General features: G+C 36.1%; 1 protein-coding gene across 4 annotated transcripts in view; it reads left to right on the top strand.

Moving 5' to 3' along the window:
* Positions 1–3,726: 3,726 nt before the first annotated feature.
* The window catches only part of CCDC39 (coiled-coil domain 39 molecular ruler complex subunit), a 70,993-nt gene continuing 50,207 nt past the window's right edge, over positions 3,727–24,512 (top strand). For 3 of the 4 annotated variants that reach the window (XM_055110715.2, XM_055110717.2, XM_003831975.5), the window contains exons 1-6: positions 3,727–3,974; positions 19,221–19,340; positions 21,199–21,345; positions 22,477–22,635; positions 23,433–23,525; positions 23,622–23,750. In XM_055110715.2, coding sequence (XP_054966690.1) covers positions 3,885–3,974; positions 19,221–19,340; positions 21,199–21,345; positions 22,477–22,635; positions 23,433–23,525; positions 23,622–23,750 — 738 coding nt within the window. In that variant the 5' untranslated portion in view covers positions 3,727–3,884. The remainder of the gene's footprint in view (positions 3,975–19,220; positions 19,341–21,198; positions 21,346–22,476; positions 22,636–23,432; positions 23,526–23,621; positions 23,751–24,512) is intronic. The other variant, XM_055110716.2, reaches the window with a different exon arrangement.

The raw sequence follows: 24,512 nt of genomic DNA, 5'->3' as shown, positions 1-24,512 counted from the left end.
TTACCTAGGAAGCAATTGTAAGAAGAGAAGAGTAGAGGGATCAGCTTTGGGTCTTGAGGAATACCATTGTTGCGTGGCCAAATGGGCCAAGATAAAGCAGCAAAGGAGATAAATAAAGTTAATGGGAAACTGACAGGAAAGAAAAACTCATAAAAGCCAAGAGAGGAAAATGTTTTAACAGGGAAAGAACAGGTGAGTTTAATGCTGCTGCTAGATTGGGTAAGTTGATGATGAAAGAGTCCGCTGAGTAGGAAGCATGCTGATGGCAACAAGGGTAGTTTCTGAGGTGTGTATGGCAAAATACACTACAAACAAAGTTAAACAGAAAGCCTCCAAAAACAGACTGGGAGAAAAATATTTACACACACACACACACACACACACACACACACACACACACACACACAGAGAGAGAGAATACTATCCATAACACAGAAAGCACTGCTATAATTCAATAAGATCACTGAGTAGGGAAAAACTGGGCAAAGAATATGATAAAGAAATTCTTAGAAGAAATGTGATGCTGAGTCTCACTTATTAGGGAAATGTCCATTAACTATGAGATACTGTATTTTGTTCTCTATATTGTAAAATATTTAATATTTCATAATATCCAGGTATGCAAAGATACTCTCATATTTTTGGAGAATATGTAAAGCCTTTTTGAAGAATAATTTAGTGTTACCTATCAAAATAAAATTGCTTAAATCTGTTTTCCATTAATTTTACTTCTAAGTATTTTTCCTGTAGAGATATTTACATAGGTATGCAAGATTATGTCATATTTCACCAAATCTAATTTCATTGATTAAAAGATGCATCTCGATTTCAGAGATATAAAAATGTGAAAAAAAGTATAACCAGAATTGATGAAATGCAGTATTGTCAAGATGTGCATTGCAGCACTGTTTATAAAGTTATAATTGATAATACTGAATTTTAAGCTTCTGTAAAAAGACTAAGGTAGATCTAAATGTACTGACATGGAAACATGGCCACTATTGTTAAGTGAAAAGAATGGATTTGCAGAATAATATTTACTATATGATTATATTTATGTAGGACAAAATTGACATATGTAAATATTTATAGCTTCATTTAAAAATGCTGGTTAGGTAAACACTAAACAGTGGTACTCTCTTACAAGTAGGATTGGCATGGAGGTGAAATACATCTTTTTCTTTTACTTCATACATAGAAGTATTTTTTCTACATTATTTTTGCAGAACAAATAAACTTTATGTTTTAGCCTGTGCAACTTGATTTGGTGAATTTAAGGGAATAAGACAGTAAAAGGGTAACATCTTCTTTAGCATGTTGGAATTAAATTGAGCATTTCAACAACAAAGCTTATAAAACTACGGGTTTTGTTTCCAAAGCTAGATCTGGATGAATGCAAATAGAGTTATGGTCTAGAACTTGTAGAATTCGAGTGAGAACTAGGTGATATGAGATTCTGTGATGAGATACCATTTTAAGGCAGAATTGTAGAATTTGGAGAAAGCATGGGCATTTCATCTAGAAGTAAATATCACATAATTGTTATCCTCAAATTCAGGAAATGGAATCTTTGAGAAATGAGACATGGGATTCTCAGAGCTTCAGTTGCTAGACTTCTTATGCCCATGTGGTATAAGGGCATGGAACTTACCTATGTAACTGTTTCTGTAGGACATATTCCTAGAAGTAAAATTAATGGAAAGATGAAAAAGACTCCACAGTCATGCATTTGGCAGCTACAGCTGACACTGAGAGGGGTGCTTCAACTCATTGGCACAGGTCGAGGCAGCTCAGTTTTCATATTAAAAACTGGGATGGTAAATTAGGTAATTTTAAGATACATGGGTGATAATACCAATTATTTTATTTTTATTTTTTGCTGTCTTAAAAGGTAATTAAATGTGATTGGTTTCCTTAGCTCTTGTGAAGGTATTTTCGTAGGTGAATAGTTTTGTTCCAATTGATGTTTCTGTGAGGGCTGATTGCTGGAAGTCTTGTTCTGCCATTTCCCTCCCCACCTTTGACCCAACACCAATAATTTTAGAAAGCAGCATTGCCACAACATATCCCAAGTATAAATAACTATGTACCATCTTAACATAAGCTGAATACTAACATTTTCATTAGTTGGAATGACTACACTATTATAAAATAAGTAATGATCATTTATAAAGGATTAAATGTCATTATATCTAAAATTCCACTATTACATGCAGGTCAAATTTCTTCTACAAGTTGAGCCTTTCTCCCCAGCCTTTAATCATTGTAGAAAGGGGGAATAAAATGCTTTGCTAATTCTAGTCTTTAAAGGCACTAAGTCCACAAGATTAAGTTTATGGAAAACAATGTAGGCACAAAGAGACAAAGCTCCTACAGGAGGATTTCAGAACTATAATAACAAACAAATCGACTGTAAAAAGACATTTTTTGGACAGTCGAAATATGAATCTGAAATGGTTATTAGATGATATTGAAGAATAGTTGATTTTTATAGGTGTGATAATGATATTGTGCTTATGTTAGATAACATTAACCACTCTTCTACCAATACATGCTCATGTATTTAGGGATGTAATGTCATGATGTCTTTGATTATCTTTTTACTTGAGCAAAAGATACAGATGATGCTAACATGGCAAAATATGAATGCTAAATCAAGGTGATGCGTATATAGCAGTTATTTATACTCTGCTTTCTATTCCCATATACATTTAAAATATTTATAATAAAAGTTTAACAATGTCTAGGTAAAATAAAATTCGAAAGAGCAAAAAAAGATTACAGATGATTATTGGATACGTAAAATTAATTCATGCACAGCATCCCTTCTTTAATCACTTTGTCTCAAGGAGCCTCGGTTTAACTTACCGAGAAAATGAAAGGATTAGATTAGTTGATTGTTTTGTCCTTTCCAGTTCTGAGATACTATACAAGAGAGACTATAACTCAAATGCCTACCCGTGCCAAGCAGGTAATTCAAATTAGTGAACTGGTAAAGTGCTTTGTTGGTCTAAAGGGGGCGCCTCTCCAGCGGAACATTGCCTTTTGATAATGGGGATTGTGTCACCTACCCTTTTTCAAGCGGAGGAAATACAGACGTTTATGCGAAATTCCACACTTTAAATGTTAACAAACAAAAATGCAAAGAAAAATGCAAGTGTGGGAGTGGTGCCGGAGGGGCTACCACACCGCGCCACAAGTGTGCGGCCTCCGCGCGGTCCGCGTCTGTGATCGACTGGGACATCCGCGATGGGGCAGGTGAGTGCGGTGAGGAAGGCTGGCCGACTGAAACAGGCGACGATCGGAACATCCCAGTGATGCCAGAGAGAGAGTTCTGTTTCCAAACACCAGTTCACTTCGGTCTACTTTCACCTACTGTAGTAGCTCAAATCTACACAACACAGCAAACACACCTTGAAAAGAAACTTAGTTTATAATCTCTGTTGGCTCCCGTCTTCCCCCAGGCAATCGGAGGATCGTGTGGTTTACTTCCAGCCAGCTGCGCCGTGGTCCTCCAGCCAGCTCCGGGGGCCACAGGTTTCACACGCTCCGGGAGCGATCCGAGAGCCGCCTTTTCGTGGAAAGTTACGCTGCCGCCTGGCAACCCCCGGGAACCTCGGGAGGGGCAAGTTGCTGCTCATCCCTCAGTGCTCAAGGTAAAAAAAAAGATTCTTCGGCCTGCAGGCAGGGAGTTCTCAACCGGAAGTTTCGCCTTCGGGCTGGAGCGTTTCCTGTTTGGTAACTAAGGACGCGGGAAGGTTGCTAGGGCTCCCGCGGCAATTGCCGCGGCACTGTGCAGGTGCCTGGGCTTGACGCGGGTGCTGCTCACCCGCTGTACAAGAAGGCGGATCTTTGCTCTGTATCTTCTCTATCCGTTTGCAGTCATGAGTAGCGAATTCCTGGCTGAGCTGCACTGGGAGGATGGGTTCGCCATCCCGGTGGCAAACGAGGAGAACAAGCTACTGGAAGATCAGGTGAGATCAATTGAAGCAGGCGGGAGGAAGCAGAGAGAGCCTGTTGGGGGCGTTTTCTGGTTGGCAGTACCACCCCAGCCCTTTTATTTCTCTCCTTTCCTAATCCTGTGCTTCCTCTAACACTCCCCCGCGCCATCGCCCTCCTCCCTTACCCTGTCTGCCTATTTCAGTAATTGTTAAGCATTTAAAAATGCTATTAAAACCATAATTGACATTTAGGGTTATAAAGCTCGAATTATTACTCCCTTCCTCATGCCCACTCCTCTTACTTATTTCATTCCTCCTGGCGGGAGAGGAAAGGCTGGTTCCGGCGCCCGCTTTTTCCTTGCTCAAAAATTAAAGAGCTACTTGGAAAAGAACTTCTGAGGTTTGCATAGCAACGGTTATTTGCGCACGTTTATAAATTAAACTCCAGAAGGTTCATATTTCTTTGTGAGTTTTTGTCTGTAATGTTTAAAGCTGAAAGTGACTTGAGATGTTTTCAAGAGGAACAGCCCAGTAAGAATGAAATGTGCAGTTTACAGTTTTTCAAAGAGAAGATTGAGTTGTCACAGATTAACATAAGAAATTTTACGTTGTAAGGACGAACTTACACTAACTACAATTCATAGCAGTTGTTAAAAAAAAAAAAAATTGCAGGCCGGGCGCAGTGGCTCACACCTGAGGCGGAGGATCCCTAAAAGCCAGGAGTAAACAAGCTTGAACAACAAAGCGAGACCCCCCACAAACCCCTCCCACCACGTCTCTACGAAAAAATAAAAATAAAAAAATAAAAAATTGCAACCGGGTCAGCAAATTTTGAAAAACTTTGGTGGTGGTATGTTGTGTAGAAGAAGGTCCAAGAATAACAGATGATGCTTACACAACTTTATAAAACGGAACAGAAAGTTTTCTCAGCTCTAAAAAAGGAAAATGAAAACCCTGTTACTCTACCTTTTGAAAACAATGGAAATGCTTTTTAACACGTTCTGACCTATTTACTCATGTGTAATTTAGAAGACTGCAATTTTTCCCCAAAGGAGGGCAATATTAGAAAATGTAAGGGATCTAGCACTGAGTACCGAGGAATTAATACTAAGTATCCAGCCCTGGGTTCAGATCCTATTTACCAACCCTAATCCTGCTTCTTTTTTTGTAAAGCGGAGATGGAGATAAACAAACTAATTACTTCGCGGGCTCTAGGGACATAATATGGGTTAAGGTTCCATCCAAATTTTAGGTTTTAGTATTCTTGCCATAATATGTGTCACACAGGATTTTTATGTACATATTACGTATATTAGCTATTTTAAAAAATTATAGAGCCATATAAAGAAGAAAAATGAGCACCACAATTGCATTACATAAATAAACTCTGACATTTAAAAAGCAACTCCTGTAAATTTAAGATATTCAAACAGAATAGAAGGGTATGAGATAAAAACTTAAGGTATTCCCTCTCCAAAGTGCCCACTGTACTGTAGAAATGATTACCATGGCATTAAACACACATTTCAGACATCTTGGTATACAGATATACAGAAAGAAGAGAAAAATGAGTATTATAATGGAATTATATATATGCGGTTTTTAACACAAAATATTTATTTTAGTATTTGAGAGAAGAAAAAGCAGTTGTTGAATTTCAGGTAAATATTACTTGATCACAAGAGGTGCTGATTGCTAAAAAATTCCTCTAAGTTAAGAAAAAATTAAATGGTTAATGTTTCTAAGAACTCTATATTTCAAATACAGATTACTGAATGTCTCTGATTTTAAAGAATAAGTCAGCACTCTTACACATTTTCCCACCTCCTTTTCCCCTATTAAAAATAATGGTTTTATCATTTTTAATATTATCAAGTTTTATTTGCATTTGATTCAATGCCCTTAATTTATCACAAGTGTTTAGTGTTAGTTTTATACTTGATTTGCTTTAATGGTCCTTACTGCAGTCACTTTTATTCAGTTTATCTTTCTTGAACTTTTCATTTTGATTTGTCTTTTGGCTGGCTGGATTTTATCCTCAAATGATTGTTGCAAGAAGGGCCCATAGTACTGTGATTTTATATATATATATATTTTATTATTATTATTATACTTTAAGTTTTAGGGTACATGTGCACAACGTGCAGGTTTGTTACATATGTATATATGTGCCATACTGGTGTGCTGCACCCATTAACTCATCATTTACATTAGGTATATCTCATAATGCTATCCCTCCCCGCTGCCCACACCCCACAACAGGCCCCAGTGTGTGATGTTCCCCTTCCTGTATCCAAGTGTTCTCATTGTTCAATTCCCACCTATGAGTGAGAACATGCGGTGTTTGGTTTTGGTTTTTGTCCTTGCAATAGTTTGCTGAGAATGATAGTTTCCAGCTCCATCCATGTCCCTACAAAGGACATGAACTCATTTTTTATGGCTGTACAGTATTCCATGGTGTATATGTGCCACATTTTCTTAATCCAGTCTATCATTGTTGGACATTTGGGTTGGTTCCAAGTCTTTGCTGTTGTGAATAGTGCTGCAATAAACATACGTGTGCATGTGTCTATAGCAGCATGATTTATATTCCTTTGGGTATATACCCAGTAATGGGATGGCTGGGTCAAATGGTATTTCTAGTTCTAGATCCTTCAGGAATCGCCACACTGTCTTCCACAATGATTGAACTAGTTTACAGTCCCACCAACAGTGTAAAAGTGTTCCTATTTCTCCACATCCTCTCCAGCACCTGTTGTTTCCTGACTTTTTAATGATCGCCATTCTAACTGGTGTGAGATGATATCTCATTGTGGTTTTGATTTGCATTTCTCTGATGGCCAGTGATGATGAGCATTTTTTCATGTCTGTTGGCTGCATAAATATCTGCTTTTGAGAAGTGTCCGTTCATATCCTTTCCTCACTTTTTGATGGGGTTGTTTGTTTTTCTCTTGTAAATTTGTTTGAGTTCTTTGTAGATTCTGGATATTAGCCCTTTGTCAGATGAGTAGATTGCAAAAATTTTCTCCCATTCTGTAGTTTGCCTGTTCACTCTGATGGTAGTTTCTTTTGCTGTGCAGAAACTCTTTAGTTTAATTAGATCCCATTTGTCTATTGTGGCTTTTGTTGCTATTGCTTTTGGTGTTTTAGACATGAAGTCCTTGCCCATGCCTATGTCCTGAATGATATTGCCTAGGTTTTCTTCTAGGGTTTTTATGGTTTTAGGTCTAACATTTAAGTCTTTAATCCATCTTGAATTAATTTTTGTATAAGGTGTAAGGAAGGAATCCAGTTTCAGCTTTCTATGTATGGCTAGCAGGTTTTCCCAGCACCATTTATTAAATAGGGAATCCTTTCCCCATTTCTTGTTTTTGTCAGGTTTGTCAAAGATCAGATAGTTGTAGATGTGTGGTATTATTTCTGAGGCCTCTGTTCTGTTCCATTGGTCTATATCTCTGTTTTGGTACCAGTACCATGCTGTTTTGGTTACTGTAGCCTTGTAGTATAGTTTGAAGTCAGGTAGCGTGATGCCTCCAGCTTTGTTCTTTTGGCTTCAATGAGAACAAAGACACAACATACCAGAATCTCTGGGACACATTTAAAGCAGTGTGTGGAGGGAAATTTATAGCACTAAATGCCCACAAGAGAAAGCAGGAAAGATCTAAAATTGACACCCTAACATCACAATTAGAAGAACTAGAGAAGCAAGAGCAAACACAGTCAAAAGCTAGCAGAAGGCAAGAAATAATTAAGATCAGAGCAGAACTGAAGGAGATGGAAACACAAAAAACCCTTCAAAAAATCAATGAATCCAGGAGCTGGTTTTTTGAAAAGATCAACAAAATTGATAGACCGCTAGCAAGATTAATAAAGAAGAAAAGAGAGAAGAATCAAATAGATGCAATAAAAAATGATAAAGGGGATATCACCACTGATCCCACAGAAATACAAACTACCATCAGAAAATACCATAAACACCTCTACGCAAGTAAACTAGAAAATCTAGAAGAAATGGATAAATTCCTGGACACATACACCCTCCCAAGACTAAACCAGGAAGAAGTTGAATCTCTTAGTAGACCAATAACAGGCTCTGAAATTGAGGCAAAAATTAATAGCTTACTAACCAAAAAAAGTCCAGCACCAGATGTATTCACAGCCAAATTTTACCAGAGGTACAAGGAGGAGCTGGTACCACTCCTTCTGAAACTATTCCAATCAATAGAAAAAGAGGGAATTCTCCCTAACTCATTCTATGAGGCCAACATCATCCTGATACCAAAGCCTGGCAGAGATACAACAAAAAAAGAGAATTTTTAGTCCAATATCCCTGATGAACATCGATGCAAAAATCCTCCATAAAATACTGGCAAACCGAATCCAGCAGCATATCAAAAAGCTTATCCACGATGATCAAGTGGGCTTCATCCCTGGGATGCAAGGCTGGTTCAACATATGCAAATCAATAAAAGTAATCCAGCATATTAACAGAACCGGAGACAAAAACCACATGATTATCTCAATAGATGCAGAAAAGGCCTTCGACAAAATTCAACAGCCCTTCATGCTAAAAATTCTCAATAAATTAGGTATTTATGGGCCGTATCTCAAAATAATAAGAGCTATTTATGAAAAACCCACAGCTAATATCATACTGAATGGGCAAAAACTGGAAGCATTCCCTTTGAAAACTGGCACAAGACAGGGATGCCCTCTCTCACCACTCCTATTCAACATAGCGTTGGAAGTTCTGGCCAAGGCAATCAGGCAGGAGAAAGAAATAAAGGGTATTCAATTAGGAAAAGAGGAAGTCAAATTGTCCCTGTTTGCAGATGACATGATTGTATATCTAGAAAACCCCATCGTCTCAGCCCAAAATCTCCTTAAGCTGATAAGCAACTTCAGCAAAGTCTCAGGATACAAAATCAATGTGCAAAAATCACAGGCATTCTTATACACCAATAACAGACAAACAGAGAGCCAAATCATGAGTGAACTCCCATTCACAATTGCTTCAAAGAGAATAAAATATCTAGGAATCCAACTTACAAGGGATGTGAAAGACCTCTTCAAGGAGAACTACAAACCACTGCTCAACAAAATAAAAGAGGACACAAACAAATGGAAGAACATTCCATGCTCATGAATAGGAAGAATCAATATCGTGAAAATGGCCATACTGCACAAGGTAATTTACAGATTCAATGCCATCCCCATCAAGCTACCAATGACTTTCTTCACAGAATTGGAAAAAACTACTTTAAAATTTATATGGAACCAAAAAAGAGCCTGCATTGCCAAGTACTGTCATTTTAATTTCTTGCATCCTAGATTGCCAGTCTACTTCCTTGCATTGCCTGCTTTAAGTTTATACATCTTAAAGCATCAGATCTTCAAGGTACTCTTCTATTCCTTCTGCCCTCTACTTCCCACCCACTTCCTTCTGGAGTGCTGTATTTTCCAATATGTACAGATTTTCCCACAGGCCTGTTTTACAACTGTTACCTTCGAAATTCTCTTTATTCCTCTGCTGAGTTGAGGCTGTATTTCCTAGATCACATACCTTCGTTTTTCTTGTGTAGGCATACCTTCAAGATATTGTGAGTTCAGTTCCAGACCACTGCAACAAAATGAACGTTGCAATAAAGCAAGTCACACAGTGCATGTAAAAGTTATGTTTACTTTTACTTCAGTCTATTAGGTGTTCAATAAAAAATTCAAAACGTGTGCATACCTTAATTGAAAATACTTTATTGTTAAAAAAAATACTAACAAGTATCTGAGCCTTCAGTGAGTTGTAACCATTTTGCTGGTAGAGAGTCTTGTTTTGATGTTGATGTTTGCTGACTGATCAAGGTGGTGGCTGAAGGTTCAAGTGGCTGCGCCAATTTTTTAAAATAAGAGAACAATGAACTTTGCCGCATCAACAGATTCTTCCTTTCATGAAAGATTTTTCTGTAGCATGCAATAATGTTTGATAACATTGTATGCACAGTAGAACTTTCAAAGGTGGAGTCAATTCTCCAATACCCTGCTGCTGCTTTATCAAATAAGCTTGTGTAATATTCTAAATTCCTTTTAATTTCAACAATGTTCACAGCATCTTCACTAGGAGTAGATGCTATCACAAGGAACTGCTTTCTTTGCTCATCCATAAGAAACAACTCCTCATCTGTTCAAGTTTGTTAATAAAATTGCAGCAATTCAGTCACATCTTCAGGCTCCCCTTTTGATTCTAGTTCTCTAGCTATTTCTACCTTATCTGCAGTTACTTCCTCTATTGAAGTCTTGAACCTCTCAAACTCATCCATAAGGGCTGGAATATTCTTCTTCTAAACTCCTATTAATACCGATATTTTGGTCTTCTCTTATGAATCATGAATGTTCTTAATGGCATCAATAATGATAAATCCTTTCCAGAAGGTTTTCAATTTACCTTGCTCAGATCCATCGTAGGAATCACTATCTATGGCAGATATAGCCTAACAAAATGTATTTCTGAAGTAAGTCTTGAAAGTCAAAATTTCTTGTTGATCCATGGTCTGCAGAATGTTCTGTTAACAGGCATGAAAACATTAATCTCTTTGTACGTCTCCATCATAGCTCTTGGGTGACCGGGTGCATTGTCAGTTAGCATTAATTTTTTGTTTGTTTGTTTGAGATGGAGCCTTATTCTGTCATCATCCAGGATGAGGTGCAGTGGTGTGATCTTGGCTCACTGCAACCTCTAACTCCTGGGTTCAAGCGATTCTCCTTCCTCAGCCTTCTGAGTAGCTGGAATTACAGGCATGTGCCACCATGACTGGTTAATTTTTGTATTTTTAGTAGAGATGGAGTTTCACCATGTTGGCCAGGCTGCTCTTGAACTCCTGACCTTAAGTGATCTGCCTGCTTTGGCCTCCCAAAGTGCTGGGATTACAGGTGTGAGCCACCACACCTGGCCCAATGAGCAGTAATATTTTGAGAGGAATTCCTTTTTTTCTGAGCAGCTGGAATCAAGAGTGGGCTTAAAATGTTCAGTAAACCATGTTGTAAACAGACATGTCATCCAGGCTTTTTTTTTTCTATTTATAGAGCACTTGCAGAGTAGATTTAGCATAATTCTGAAGGGCCTTAGGATTTTCAGAATAGTAAATGAGTGTTGGCTTCAACTTAAAGTCACCGGCTGCATTAGCCCCTAAGAGTCAACCTGTCCTTTGAAGCTATGAACCCAGGCATTGACTTCTCCTGTTGAGCTATAAAAGTCATAGATGGCATCTTGTTTTAATATATGGCTGTTTCATCTATGTTGAAAATCTGTTGTTTGGTGTAGCCACCTTTATCAATGATCTTAGTTAGATCTTCTAGATAACTTGCTGCAGCCTCTACATCAGAACTTGCTATCTCACTTTGTACTTTTGTGTTGTGGAGATGGTTTCTTTCCTTAAACATCATGAACCCAGCTCTGCTAGTTTTAAACTTTTCTTCTGCAGCTTCCTCACCCTTCTCAGCCTTCATAGAATTGAAGAAAGTTAAGGGCCCTTCTCTGGATTAGGCTTTGGCTTACAGGAATGGTGGTGCATGCCTGTAATCCCAGCTACTTAGGAGGCTGAGGAAGGACAATCGCTTGAACACAGAAGATAGAGGTTGCAGTGAGCCGAGATCATACCACTGCACCTGTAAGCTGACTGTGGCTGATTTAATCCTCTATCTGGACCACTAAATCTTTTGATGCAGGGAAGGCAAACTCCAGAATTGGGGCTTAGCCTTGGAGGGTTCTTGGCTCCACACAGGAAAGAATTCAAGGGTGAGCCAGTGGTGTTAGACAGCAACTTTTATTGAAGTGGCAGTATGCAGCAGCAGAGGTACTGCTCCTTGTGGAGCAGGGATACTTGAAAACAGGTGCCCAGAGTAGCAGCTCAGAGGCAGTTTTGCCATCATATTTATACCCACTTTTAATTATACATATACTTAGGGTCAGATTATGCAGCAGTTTCTAAAACAAGAGTGGTAACTTCCAGGTGATTGGGTTGTTGCTATAGAAAGGAGTGATAACTTTTTTTTTTTTTTTTTTTTGACACAGAGTCTTGCTCTGTCACCCAGGCTGGAGTGCAGTGACACCATCTTGGCTCACTGCAACCTCTGCCTCCCAGGCTCAAGCATTCTTGTGCCTCAGCCCTGCAAGTAGCTGGGATTACAGGTGCATACCACCACACCTAGCTAGTTTTTGTATTTTTAGTAGACACAGGGTTTTGCCATGTGGGACAGGCTGGTCTCGAACTCCTGGCCTCAAGTGATCCACCAGCCTTGGCCTCCCAATGAGTTGGGATTACAGGTGTGAGCCACCGCATCCAGCCTAAAGGGGTGATCACTTCTGGGTGTTGCCATGGCAATGGTAAACTGACATGGGACGCTGGCAAGCATGTCTTATGGAAAGCTGCTTCCCCTTCATCCCTGCTTTAGCTAGTTCTCAATTTGGTCGAAGCCCTGCCTTTGAGTCTAGACCCACCTCATATTTCACTTTCTCCATATCAGTGATAAGGCTATTTTGCTTTCTTATCATTTGTATGTTCAAGGGAGTAGCACTTTTGATTTATTTCAAGAAATTAAATGAAAAAAAAGTAAAGCAAAAAAAAAAAGAGAAAAAAAGGTACTGTGGTACTTTACATATACAGACATGAAGCACCATCTGTGGAATTAGAGTAAATGAATAAAATCAGTAAAGTGTGTTTTTCCACTAGAAAAAGTGTGGACCTCTGAATATCAAAGCTTCTTAAAGTATTGGTTTAACCAACTCTTTTGATTTTTAGGACCATTTTACTTATAGGTGAGAATACTTTGATATAAAGACCTTTCTTTTCTTCTTTGCCTTGGGTTCTAGGAAATAGTCATAGAAAATTGTCAGCTTTTGTTTAATGTCACTCATCTTCAGGAATTAATTAGACACACACACACACACACACACCCCTTCCATACACACCACTGTACCCAACTTAATTACATGACAATACTTGTACACATCCTTAAAAATATTAAGTATATTACATAATTTTTTTTTACAAGGCAGTGGTTGTCATGGGCAAAAACAAATTGTGAATGTGTATTTCCCAGAAAAGGATATTGAAAGTCTGTAATTAGAGAGGTCTTTACTGTTCCTCTGCATTAGAACATGTTTTTAATGTAGTTATGTCCCCATTATGAGGAGAAATAAATCCATAAGAATGATCGATTCGTTAATTCAGTGAGTATTAATCAAGAGATTACTATGTGCCAGGAACAATGATGAAAACACTGAAAAAAAGTAACAATGATTTCAGAAATATTGCATAATATTTGGCTGTGAAGTCAGTGCCCCTTTATAAAGACTTTATTTACATCCATCTCTTTCATTAACAGTGCTCAACAGAGCAGTCAACAGTCTGATGCAGCCTTGTGACGTGTACATGTTTAAAAATTTTTATAGATACTGGTCAAGATAATCATCACTAAAAAAGCATTTTGTGTAGATAAGGAAATTGTGAAACAGGACAATTACAGGACCCCTCTGACATTTTCCCTATGAGACTTATTTCATTATCCAAGTCATTATCTATTTCATTATCTATTGTGGTAAAATGTATTTCCTTAGGAGGTAGTGAGTACCTAATCAGTGGAAGTGTAAAAGCACTGCATGTTGCTGATGTACATTTTGTAGTCGGGGAAATCTTGGAGGTTTCTTCTAATTCTGGGGTTATAGAAATGCTCTGAATCTGGTCATGTGCAAATATATTAAGAATTAATTACATAAAAGAAGATCTGAACAAATGGAGACATGTACATATTTCTGGGTCAGAAGACAATATGATAAAAGTTTCAGTTGTTAAATTATTCTGTATATTCAAGAAAGTTTCAGTGAAAATGCCTAGGGCTCTTTAAAAAAAACTTGACAACTCAATTCCAAAGTTCATTTGGAGGTGAAAGTGTGTGATACTAGACAGAATAGTTGTGATGGTGGTGGTAGTATGTTTTGCCCTACCATACTAAAAAGCTATGCTACTCAAAACAGTGTGGCACTTTTGTAAAGATAAATAAATCAACGAAACACCAGACATCCAGAAGCATATCTTTCCATGTGTGAGAATTTAATATAAAAAGAATGCATTTCAAATCAAAGGAGAGAGATAAACTATTTAATGAATGGTGTATTGCTATTTGTTTTGAAAAAAGAGTTATGAATCTGCTTCCTCTCACATATGAACATAATTTCATGTGCATTACAAATTTTGCTGTAGAATATGTAATTATATAAGTATGAGAAGAAATTATTGGAGACTTTTAAAATAATCTGGGAAAGGCATTCCTCAGTGTAGCACAAAACATAAACATCACCAAAGAAAAGACTGACAGATATAACTCCATACAAATCTAAAACTCTTGTAATTCCTATATCTGTTCTCTCTGTGGATTTTTATGGAGTGCTATTATGTTCTAGGCATTACTCTAGATTGCGAATGTAGGGTGAACAAAATGCATATGCTTCTTGCCATTAAGCTTAAGCAAAAAATTTTTAAGAATGCATATGGTTCCTGTTGTCATTCATCTTATAATCTAGTGGCAAAGATAGAAAATAAATAAACAACAAATAGAAACATAGTTACTAATTGTGGTAAGTTGTTTGAAGGTAATTACTAAATATGAAAAGGTTGCTATGAGAGAAAATAACTGGGAAAAACTGTATTGAATTAAGTGGGCAGGGATGGCCTCTCTAATTTTATATACAAACTGAATAATATGAGGCCCTGAATAATAATATACAAGTAGCCATTAGGGAAGGAAAATGTTCTAGGAAGAGAGACCAGCATATCTGAAGACCCCAAGTCTGGAAGAGTCCTTGGTTTTTTCATTTGTTTTGTTTTTTTGAGACAGGGTCTCATTTTGTTGCGCAGGCTAGAGTGCAGTGGCATGATCTCAGCTGACTGCAACCTCTGTCTCCCAGGCTCAAGTGATCCCCCTACTTTAGCTTCCCAAGTAGCTGGGACTACCATTGTGTGCCACCATACCCGGCTAATTTTTTTTTTGTTTTTAGTAGAGATGGGTTTTGCCATGTTTGCAAGACTGGTCTTGAACTCCTGGTCTCAAGTGATCTGTCCGCCTTGGCCTCCCAACATGTTGGGATTACAGGCATGAGACATTGTGCCCGGTTCAAAGGGGTAATAACTTCTGGGTGTTGCCGTGGCAAAGGTGAACTGACATGGCACACTGGTGAGCATGTCTTATAGAAACCTGCCTCCGCCTGAACCTGTTTTAGCTAGTCCTCAATTTGGTCTGGTGTCTGAGTCCTGCCTCTGGAGTCTGGACCCATCCCTACCTCACTTTCTCCATATCAGCAATAAGGCTATTTTGCTTTCTTATCATTTGTGTGTTCAAGGGAGTAGCACTTTTAATTTCCTTCAAGAACATTTCCTTTGTATTCACAACTTGGTTAATTGTTTGGTGCAAGAGGCTGAGTTTTTGGCCTCTGTCAACTTTGGGCCTTCATCATTTCTAGCTTTTGATTTTTATACATAGAGGCCATCGTAAGGTTATTAACTGGCCTAATTTCAATATTGTGTTTCAAGGAATAGAGAGGCCCCAAAAGAGGGAGAGAGATGAGGGAGGCCTGATCAGTGGCGCAGTCAGAACAGATACAACATTTTTTGATTAAGTTCATTGTCTTAGAGAGGCACGGTTTGTGGCACCCCAAAACAATTACAATAGTAACATCGACGCTCACTGATCACTGATAACCGTAACAGATATAATAATAATGAAAAAATTTTAAATATTGCAAGAGGTACCAGAATGTGACATAGAGACACAAAATAAGCACATGCTATTGGAAAAATGATGCTAATAGACTTGCTAGACACAGGGTTGCCACAAACCTTCACTTTGTTAAAAATGTGCCATTGGAGAAGTACACTAAAGTGCAATGAAATGGAGTGTGTCTGTATTATTCCCTTATTTTGATAGAATAGTTTCTTGTGTCTCCATAAGAAGACTGTTTGAGATGTAAACACTCTGAATCTTTGAATCTCTGAAAATATCTTTATTTACACTCACATCTGATGGTACTTTGACTGGGTAGAAGACACTAAGTTGAAAATAATTTTACTTCAGAATTTGGAATGTATCAATTACCTTCCAGCTGTGTTTCAGTTAGTAATCTGATATTAGTCTGATTTCTGTTTCTTTGTAGTTTACCTTTTTTTAAAAAAAAAAACTCTGAAAGTATTTAGGGTTTTATCTTTCCATTGCATGTCTTATTTGGGCAACTATATTGATGAACTATATTTTCAAGTTCTTTGTTGCTTTTTTGTAGCACCATGGTCTTGTTTTAGGGGTAAAATATCTTCTCCAATCTGATTGTGTGTGTGTGTGTGTGTATGTGTAATGTGTATGTGTTTAGTTCTTGTCTTTTTTGTCCTGAATTATCTGTTTCTTCTGGGATCTTCTTTGCTTATTTTGGCATCCTGCACATGATGTAAGTTTTCAATAAATATCTGGTGATTGTTACATGTCCCTTTATATTTAAGAAAGAAGCTATAAAATGTTGTTTGGAAACTCTTTGGGGAAGGGCTTTTCAACTTGTGGAGAGTTAATTATGCTTTCATTTAAAAGTCAGAAGTTTGCTCTGGGGACATTATGCAATTATAAATGGCATAATTGATGAAGCAAATAAAAGTCATAAAGCTGTATGTACAAAACACAACAGCTAATTACTTAAAAGCAAGACCTATTATAAATGCAAGTAGACTTTGACAAAAGTACAGTTACAGTGAGCTATTTCATTAATGAGCACCTCAGAATTAGACAACTCTACTAGACAAAAATAAGGATGTAAGGGATATAATACAATAAAAGTAAAAACATAGAGACACCTATCTCTTGAATAGATAACATACACCTTAAAACATACCCATAAAACATTTACAAGAGTGGATCATGTACTATACCAAAACAAAATCTTAATGCATTAAAAGTCAATGACGAAACTTGAAAGCATTATGCTAAGTGAATAACCCAGAAACAAAAGGCCAAATATTGCATGATTGCATTTATATGAGGTACCTAGAGTAGTCAAATTCATAGAGATGGAAAGTGGAATGGTGGATGTCAGGGGCTGAGAGGAGCAGGGAATGGGGAGTCAGTGTTTATCTGTATAGAGGTTCAGGGAAGATGAAAAAGTTCTGTAGATGGATTGGTGGTAATGGTTGTATAACAGTGTGAATGTACTTATTGCCACTGAACTGTACACATAGCAATGGTTAAAATGGAAAGTTTTATGTTGTATATTTTAACAAAATTAAAAAATTATAATCCCTAAAATGCTGTAGAAACAAACATTTTGTAGGTCACATTATTTGATGATAAGCCAATAGAATTTATAATAGATTATTTTTAAATTATTTTTAAAAATTATTAAATAATTAAAAATGATCCTCCGTATTAAATACTTAGGCATGTTTCTGAGAAATATTCTTGGGTGGCCCTTATATGAAAAAGAAATTGAAAAGGAAAAATCACCTTTTAGAAAACAATAAAGAGACTGCTTTATGCCCAGATCCATGGGAAACAGCAAAAATTTTATTTAAAGAAAACGTATAGCCTTAAATGCCTTTTTAATTCAATCATTAAGACAAAAAGTAAAGAAACTAAGAACTCATTTTAATAACTTTTTTAAAAAAGAACAGGAAACGAGAGGGAATTAAAAGTTTAATGACACAAAAAGCAAAAAAAAATATTTAATATTAGTATAGGACATACAAATGAGTAAATTAGTATTTTTTTCTTAAATTGAAATTCTAATATTTCCTTTCACACTTCAGTGGATTATGTTGTGTACCCTCAGGAGATATCCCTGACTTTGGGGACTGTAGCTCCAGACCTCAAAAAGCATATTTTTATTTTGTTGAGCTTATATGCTGCTTTGAGGGATAGTATATTCTAATAATCCTGAGAATCTGTCTTATAATTTCCCAAGGATTTATTTTGTTTAACATTTACACAGTTTTGTTTCCAGTCAAAGTTATAATTCAAAGGTAAACAAAATACATTAAGCAACAGTTTCTAGGTACATAAGAGTCAGTTGTTCTGTTCTCTTAAACTTAGCCCAGTTCAATGGGGTTTGAAAAGGAGTTCTTGGAGAAGAAATCATGCTTGATGCCTAGTGACTATTCACATTTATGGTTCCTGCTCTGTTTTTGTTACATCTTGTTAGTATGCTCTTGTTCGCTTAAGATATCTTGTGGTTTAGGCCGGGTGTGGTGGCTCATGCCTGTAATCCCAGCACATTGGGAGGCTGAAGTGGGCAGATCACCTAAGGTCAGGAGTTCGAGACCAGCCTGGCCAACATGGTGAAACACCTTCTCTACTAGAAATACCAAAAAAAAAAAAAAAAAAAAATTAGCCAGATGTAGTGGTGGGTGCCTGTAATCCCAGCTACTCAGGAGGCTGAGACAGCAGAATCTCGTTGAACTCGGGAAGCAGAGGTTACAGTGAGCCGAGATCGCGCCACTGCACTCCAGCCTGGGTGATAAGAGCAAGACTCCATCTCAAAAAAAAAAAAAGATCTCTTGTGGTTTAATAATGGAGTAGAATCTCATTTTTGCCCTATAAAAATATAGTATTGCTGTATGAAAAATGCATTTTTGAGTAGATCTGCTACCGCTGCAAATCTAAGAGAGATTTCCATTCCGTGTAATATGGTGCTAATTTTCCCACAGCAATCTCCAAATCACAACACTATTTTATAACATTTAAAGAATTAGTAGATTTTAGAAGTTCATGTGGACATTTAAAGAAACAAAATGCTATGTTTTTAATGTTTGTGTCCTCCCAAAATTCATATGGTGGTCTCAATCCTCAATGTGATGGTATTTCGAGGTGAAGCCTTTGAGAAGTAAACAGGTCATAGAGGTAGAGCCCTCATGAATGGTGTTGGTGCTCTTTTAAGAAAAGACAAGAGGGAGATGATCTCTTTCTCTGTCATGTGAAGATACAGCAAGAAGGCATCTGTCTGGAAATCAGAAAGAGGGCCCTCACCAGGAATCATATTAGTTGGCACCTTGATCCTGGACTTCCTAGCCTTCAGAACTGTGAGGAATTTCTCATGAATCAAATTAAATTTTGTTTAAGCTACCTAGTCTATGATATTTTTGTTATAGCAGTCCAAATTGACTAAGACAATGTAAATGAAAATTTAATTTTCTTTGATTTTACGTCCTTCATATGGTAAAACTTAATAGGACTTTGGTTAATCATAGTATTTATTATTTACAGTTGTCAAAGCTGAAGGATGAAAGAGCAAGCTTGCAAGATGAGTTACGTGAGTATGAAGAGCGAATTAATTCTATGACTTCTCACTTCAAAAATGTTAAGCAAGAGCTCTCAATTACACAGGTACAGTAACTGAAATTTATGTTGATTATATCGTGTAGTCATGGAACATCTCATAGTATATTTACATCTGTGATTTTTACAGCTATAATAGGAAACCTTAGCATAATTAAACTATTGTGAACATAACCTTGAACATGAAAGTAGATAGAAAAAGGCTTAGAGGAACTAACTACTGGTCCAATTTTTTTTTTTTTTTGAGATGAAGTCTCGCTCTGTTTCCTAGGCTGGAGTACAGTGGCGTGATCTCAGCTCACTGCAACCTCTGCCTCCTGGGTTCAAAAGATTCTCATGCCTCAGCCTCCCGAGTAGCTGGGATTATAGGCACCCACCACCCCCAGCTAATTTTTGTATTTTTGGTAGAGACGGGATTTCACCATGTTGGTCAGGCTGGTCTCGAACTCCTGACCTCAGGTGATCCTCCCGCCTCAGCCTCCCAAAGTGCTGCGACTGCTCCAATTTTAAACAAAAAATTAATCCATATGAAAGGAGAAATCATTATTCAAACAATCTGTATTAGACAGCAGGTTATTTGAGAAAGGTACAATGATGGTGGTGAGAAATGATGGCTATAAGCAGAAACAGAACTAATATAATACATAATAAAATTTCTGTCTCCTTTTTAATTTTTCAGCACAACTCACTGGGGCCATTTTGAGTGGAGGCCAGTAGTCTACACATCTTAGCATTGTTCAAGAATTGAAATTCATAATAATAATCCTGAGATTAAAAAGTTAAATTATACTTAAGAGACTTTATTTAAGATAACTGGGGAAGACATTAGGCATCTTAGAAATGTTAACATAAATATAATAAAAATTAAAACTTGTGGTTATTAAGTAAGCTTCATAATCTGTTCAAGTACAGAAACTCACTCCCTAATGATGCCCAGCAAACCAGGCAGCTCAGCAAACAGCATTGGAGAGTTTTCTAACTTCTATCTCAAACTAGTTTTTTTAAAGTGCATCTACTGTCTGAGAAATAGTATGTAGTTTCAAAAAAATGAACAGTGCCATATTTTAAAAAGCAATTTATAATCAATATAGATAAGTATTTCATGACTTACAAGTCTTATTAGAAAGTTACAAATTTAATAAACTTAAAAACAAACTTAGAATTCTTGAATCTCAATGTGATTGAGTAATTGATAAACTATTTGGAACAACACTTTTCCTTAAGTTGTTAAACTACTGAGCTGGGGATTGGAGAGGCAGAGACTCTGTAGTTGTATCTTATTATCATCAAACCTCAAATGAATAGAGTAATAGAGACAAAAGAATAATAAACCTCCAACAATGGTAGCTTTAGTACTGTAAAATTAATACTAAGTGATAACTTTGAAGCACTGTAAAATTAGTTAACACATACTCTTTTATTACATAAAACTGAACATAAAGATGTGATTATGTGCTAATATACTCTAGAGAATATTCACAACCATTGGTGTTTAAATAATTATTTAAAAATAATGTCTGTTAATTAGAATATGTGATCAATTCATATAAAACATGTCATTTCTCAACTGTTTTTTAATGGATATTTCTTATTTGTAGATAATAAGTTTTAAGTCTAACTGAAACTTTGGTTTTCTTTAGTTTTCCTAGATCAACGTAGTATCTGAAAACTATTGACAGTATTTTCTCCTAGCACAGTTCATTGACTTTCTTACAACTAGTGAGCAACACCAACTATATTGTAATCACAGTCTAATGTAATGTAGATTTTAGAGTAGTGGAATTAGTAGTACTTAATGTAAGCAATTTATGGGAACTTTGTTTTAATCTAATGGATTATTATAAATATTTTTATTCAAAATTTCTAAAATTTTAAAAGCCTTTTTATCTTGTGTGTTATTCTGTAGTCTCTTTGCAATGCAAGGGAGCGTGAGACTGAAAGTGAAGAACATTTTAAGGCCATTGCTCAAAGAGAATTGGGACGAGTGAAAGATGAAATTCAACGGCTGGAAAATGAGATGGCTTCAATACTGGAAAAGAAAAGTGATAAAGAAGTATATGTTGAAATATTACTTAAAATTCTGTGCTACTTCTCATTCTTCCATCACCAAATGAGCATTGATTTTTTTTTTCTTGTATGGGAAAGGCATACATTAGTTTCCTAGTGTTTACTTACGTATTTTTTGGACAGTGAAAGGCACATGGAGCTGTGATTTGAATGAAACAATAATAGAATGGTACATTTTCCCATTATTCATTCATCAGCTACTTACTGAGGCTTACTATATGCAAAGTACCATGCTTGCTGCCTGTTATAAAATACTAGGCGTGGTTTATATGTAAGTGTTAGATTTTTAACAGCCACATTTTAAAAAATACTTTTAGTTTTGAATTTCATTTAAAATATTGACCTTTCATATTGATTTATCAGTTTTGTGACTCTAACATTAAACTACTTTAACCTATTTCTATCTTTTCTTTAGTTTATAGTTACTTGATTTGGGAGCTCTTTCCAAATTCTGATTCTTCTCTTTACATGTGCATATACATATGGAAATACACTTACATATTTTATAATGTAATCTTTGTGTATAATTACATACTTATTAATTTGTATTTGTTTATATAGTTGTCTCTGTTTCTTTATGAGTCTAGATTTGTTAAGTGACTAAATATACATAAATGTTTTTATCTCTTTTACTATATTTACTTCAGTTGGAAATGTTTCCAAAATTTCTCTATAAGAGACTTCTTAGGGCAAACAATATGATTGGAAATGGGGCTGAAGGATACTTGTCTTGGATTTGAGTTAGCATACCAAACATATTATTTTAATTATGATTGCATATATATTTGGGGTGGCTTTGGTGGAATGATTAATGCAGTTGCTGTAAGGGAGCTACCGTAAAGCCTAAAGGCTTTTAAAGCAAGCTTTGGCTCAACTACTGTTCTTGACTTTGTATAGTCATCTCTCCTCTATTTTACAATGAAAGAATTAAGATACAAGCTATATAATTATAGTTTATATTATTAAAATATGGCATATTATAAACATCTGGAAGGCAGGGACAGGATTTCCTCATTTTTAATTTTGCTCCATAGTATATAAAGGTATGTTTTATTTTAGTTTGTATAGTAAGTAATGTTTTGTAATCTCCCCTTTTCTCTCTCTCTTTGGAAATTAGAATGGCATATTTAAAGCCACTCAAAAATTGGATGGTTTGAAATGTCAAATGAACTGGGACCAGCAAGCATTGGAGGCCTGGTTAGAAGAATCAGCTCATAAAGATAGTGATGCTCTCACTCTTCAGAAGTATGCACAACAAGATGATAATAAAATCAGGGTGAGAAATTACAAATTGTAACTGTTAGGTTTTCTCTAAATCTGTAGTATGTCAACCTATTTACCTAAAGTTATACTTAGGATTTTTAAGGCAGCAATTCTTAAACTTCTGAGTCAGAGGCTTCTTGGAGAAGCTAATAAAGCCAAATGTCTTCTCTGTAGAAAAAATGACTATATTCAAATACCCATAAAATATTGCTGACTGTTTCATAGATTCTCTGATTCCCTTTGATTATTTGAGGATTCATGGATCGCAGGTTAAGAATATCCTGATTTATAAGGATGCTCAAAAGCATTTCAGAAGAGAAAGTTTTCCACTAGAACTATTTTAATATATTTTAGCTATTTTGCCTAAAATGTAGTTTAAATATTACATGTAGTTTTTGCTGATTTGAGACTGTAGTGCTATTGATTATGTTATAAAAATCACTTAAAATCTACTTATATCCGGTGATACTAATAAAGCTAGTATTATAAAACATGCTATTTTCTAGTAGATTTAATACCAATGCATTATTTTAAAACTTTCAAATAGGAAATTATAACTTAATCTTTTTTCTAATTTACTTTAAAAATATTAAAAGTCATTTTAGAAACAATTGAGTTTTTATGCAGCTATATGCAAACACATTAGATTAGCTTTTTGGGGTTAAAAGATAAAGATATTTATTATTTCACAGTTTTACATATAAAATAAATGTAAATGTATAGTGTAATACTATTTAATGTTAGATACACTAATAACATTTAAATTAATAGAATGAGAATTATAAGTATCTGTATATAATTACATCATAGGCACTGACTCTGCAATTAGAAAGACTAACTTTGGAATGTAATCAGAAAAGAAAGATACTTGACAACGAACTTACAGAGACTATAAGCGCACAGGTTAGTTTAAGGAAGATTTTTATTTCTTAATTTTCAAGGTGATGTTTGCAAAACCACTTAAATTCACAGAAATGTTCTTTACTCTCTGTTTGACAGTTAGAATTGGATAAAGCAGCACAAGATTTTCGTAAGATTCATAATGAAAGACAAGAACTCATTAAACAATGGGAGAACACAATAGAACAGATGCAGAAGAGGGATGGAGACATAGATAACTGTGCTTTGGTAAAGTAGTTGTTTGGTCCTTGTAATGTTCAGCTGTATTTGTCTCTTTTGTATTTAACTCATTGTTCCAAATGTAAATCACATTGTTATTTGAAAGTCACTTTTGTAGCAATATTCAGTAGTTTTGGTAAATATTTTTGAAAGCTGACTCTATATCCATTTGGAAATGTGATGAAGATTATTTGAGTGTAGTATTATAACTCCAAACACAGGATCCTGTCATCTCAGAATTGCGGAACAAGAGAGAGTCAGTAGATACTGTTCTGGCAATAAAACCAATGCCCTGACTTACACATGGCTGTCCAAGGTCCCTTGGATTTAATGTGTATGCTATTTGGCAATAAGTTACAGTAGGGAAATGGAACCTCCATGAACAGCCAAGGGACAAGGAGTCAGAAAAGAAACCTAGACTGCAGTAAAGTTTCACTTTTGAAGCTGAGACACCAATAATGACAAAGAGGCTTGGAAGCGGGGAATACTGCACTGATAACACAGACCAAGTGTTATCTCTTGTTATTTTCAGAGGTAATTTAGGAGAATGTTTTTGGAAAATCATTAAGGAATGAAATAATGGGGAATAAAAGTGGGAAGATTTGAGAAAGAGAAGGAATTCAGAGTCAGGTGAGAAGATGGGTTAAATTCTATCTACTCCATGGAAAGGCATTTGGCAAGCAGCTCAGGCTACTGGGAGTTTAAATTCTGGTATCTGGGTGTGGTTTACTTTTGGTTGTTATATTTTCAATTTCTGTAAGTAACCAACAT

Source organism: Pan paniscus, chromosome 2 (genome assembly GCF_029289425.2).
Source record: "Pan paniscus chromosome 2, NHGRI_mPanPan1-v2.0_pri, whole genome shotgun sequence".
In the NCBI taxonomy this organism is placed as follows: domain Eukaryota; kingdom Metazoa; phylum Chordata; class Mammalia; order Primates; family Hominidae; genus Pan; species Pan paniscus.
This window is presented reverse-complemented; position numbering and strand designations above follow the sequence as displayed.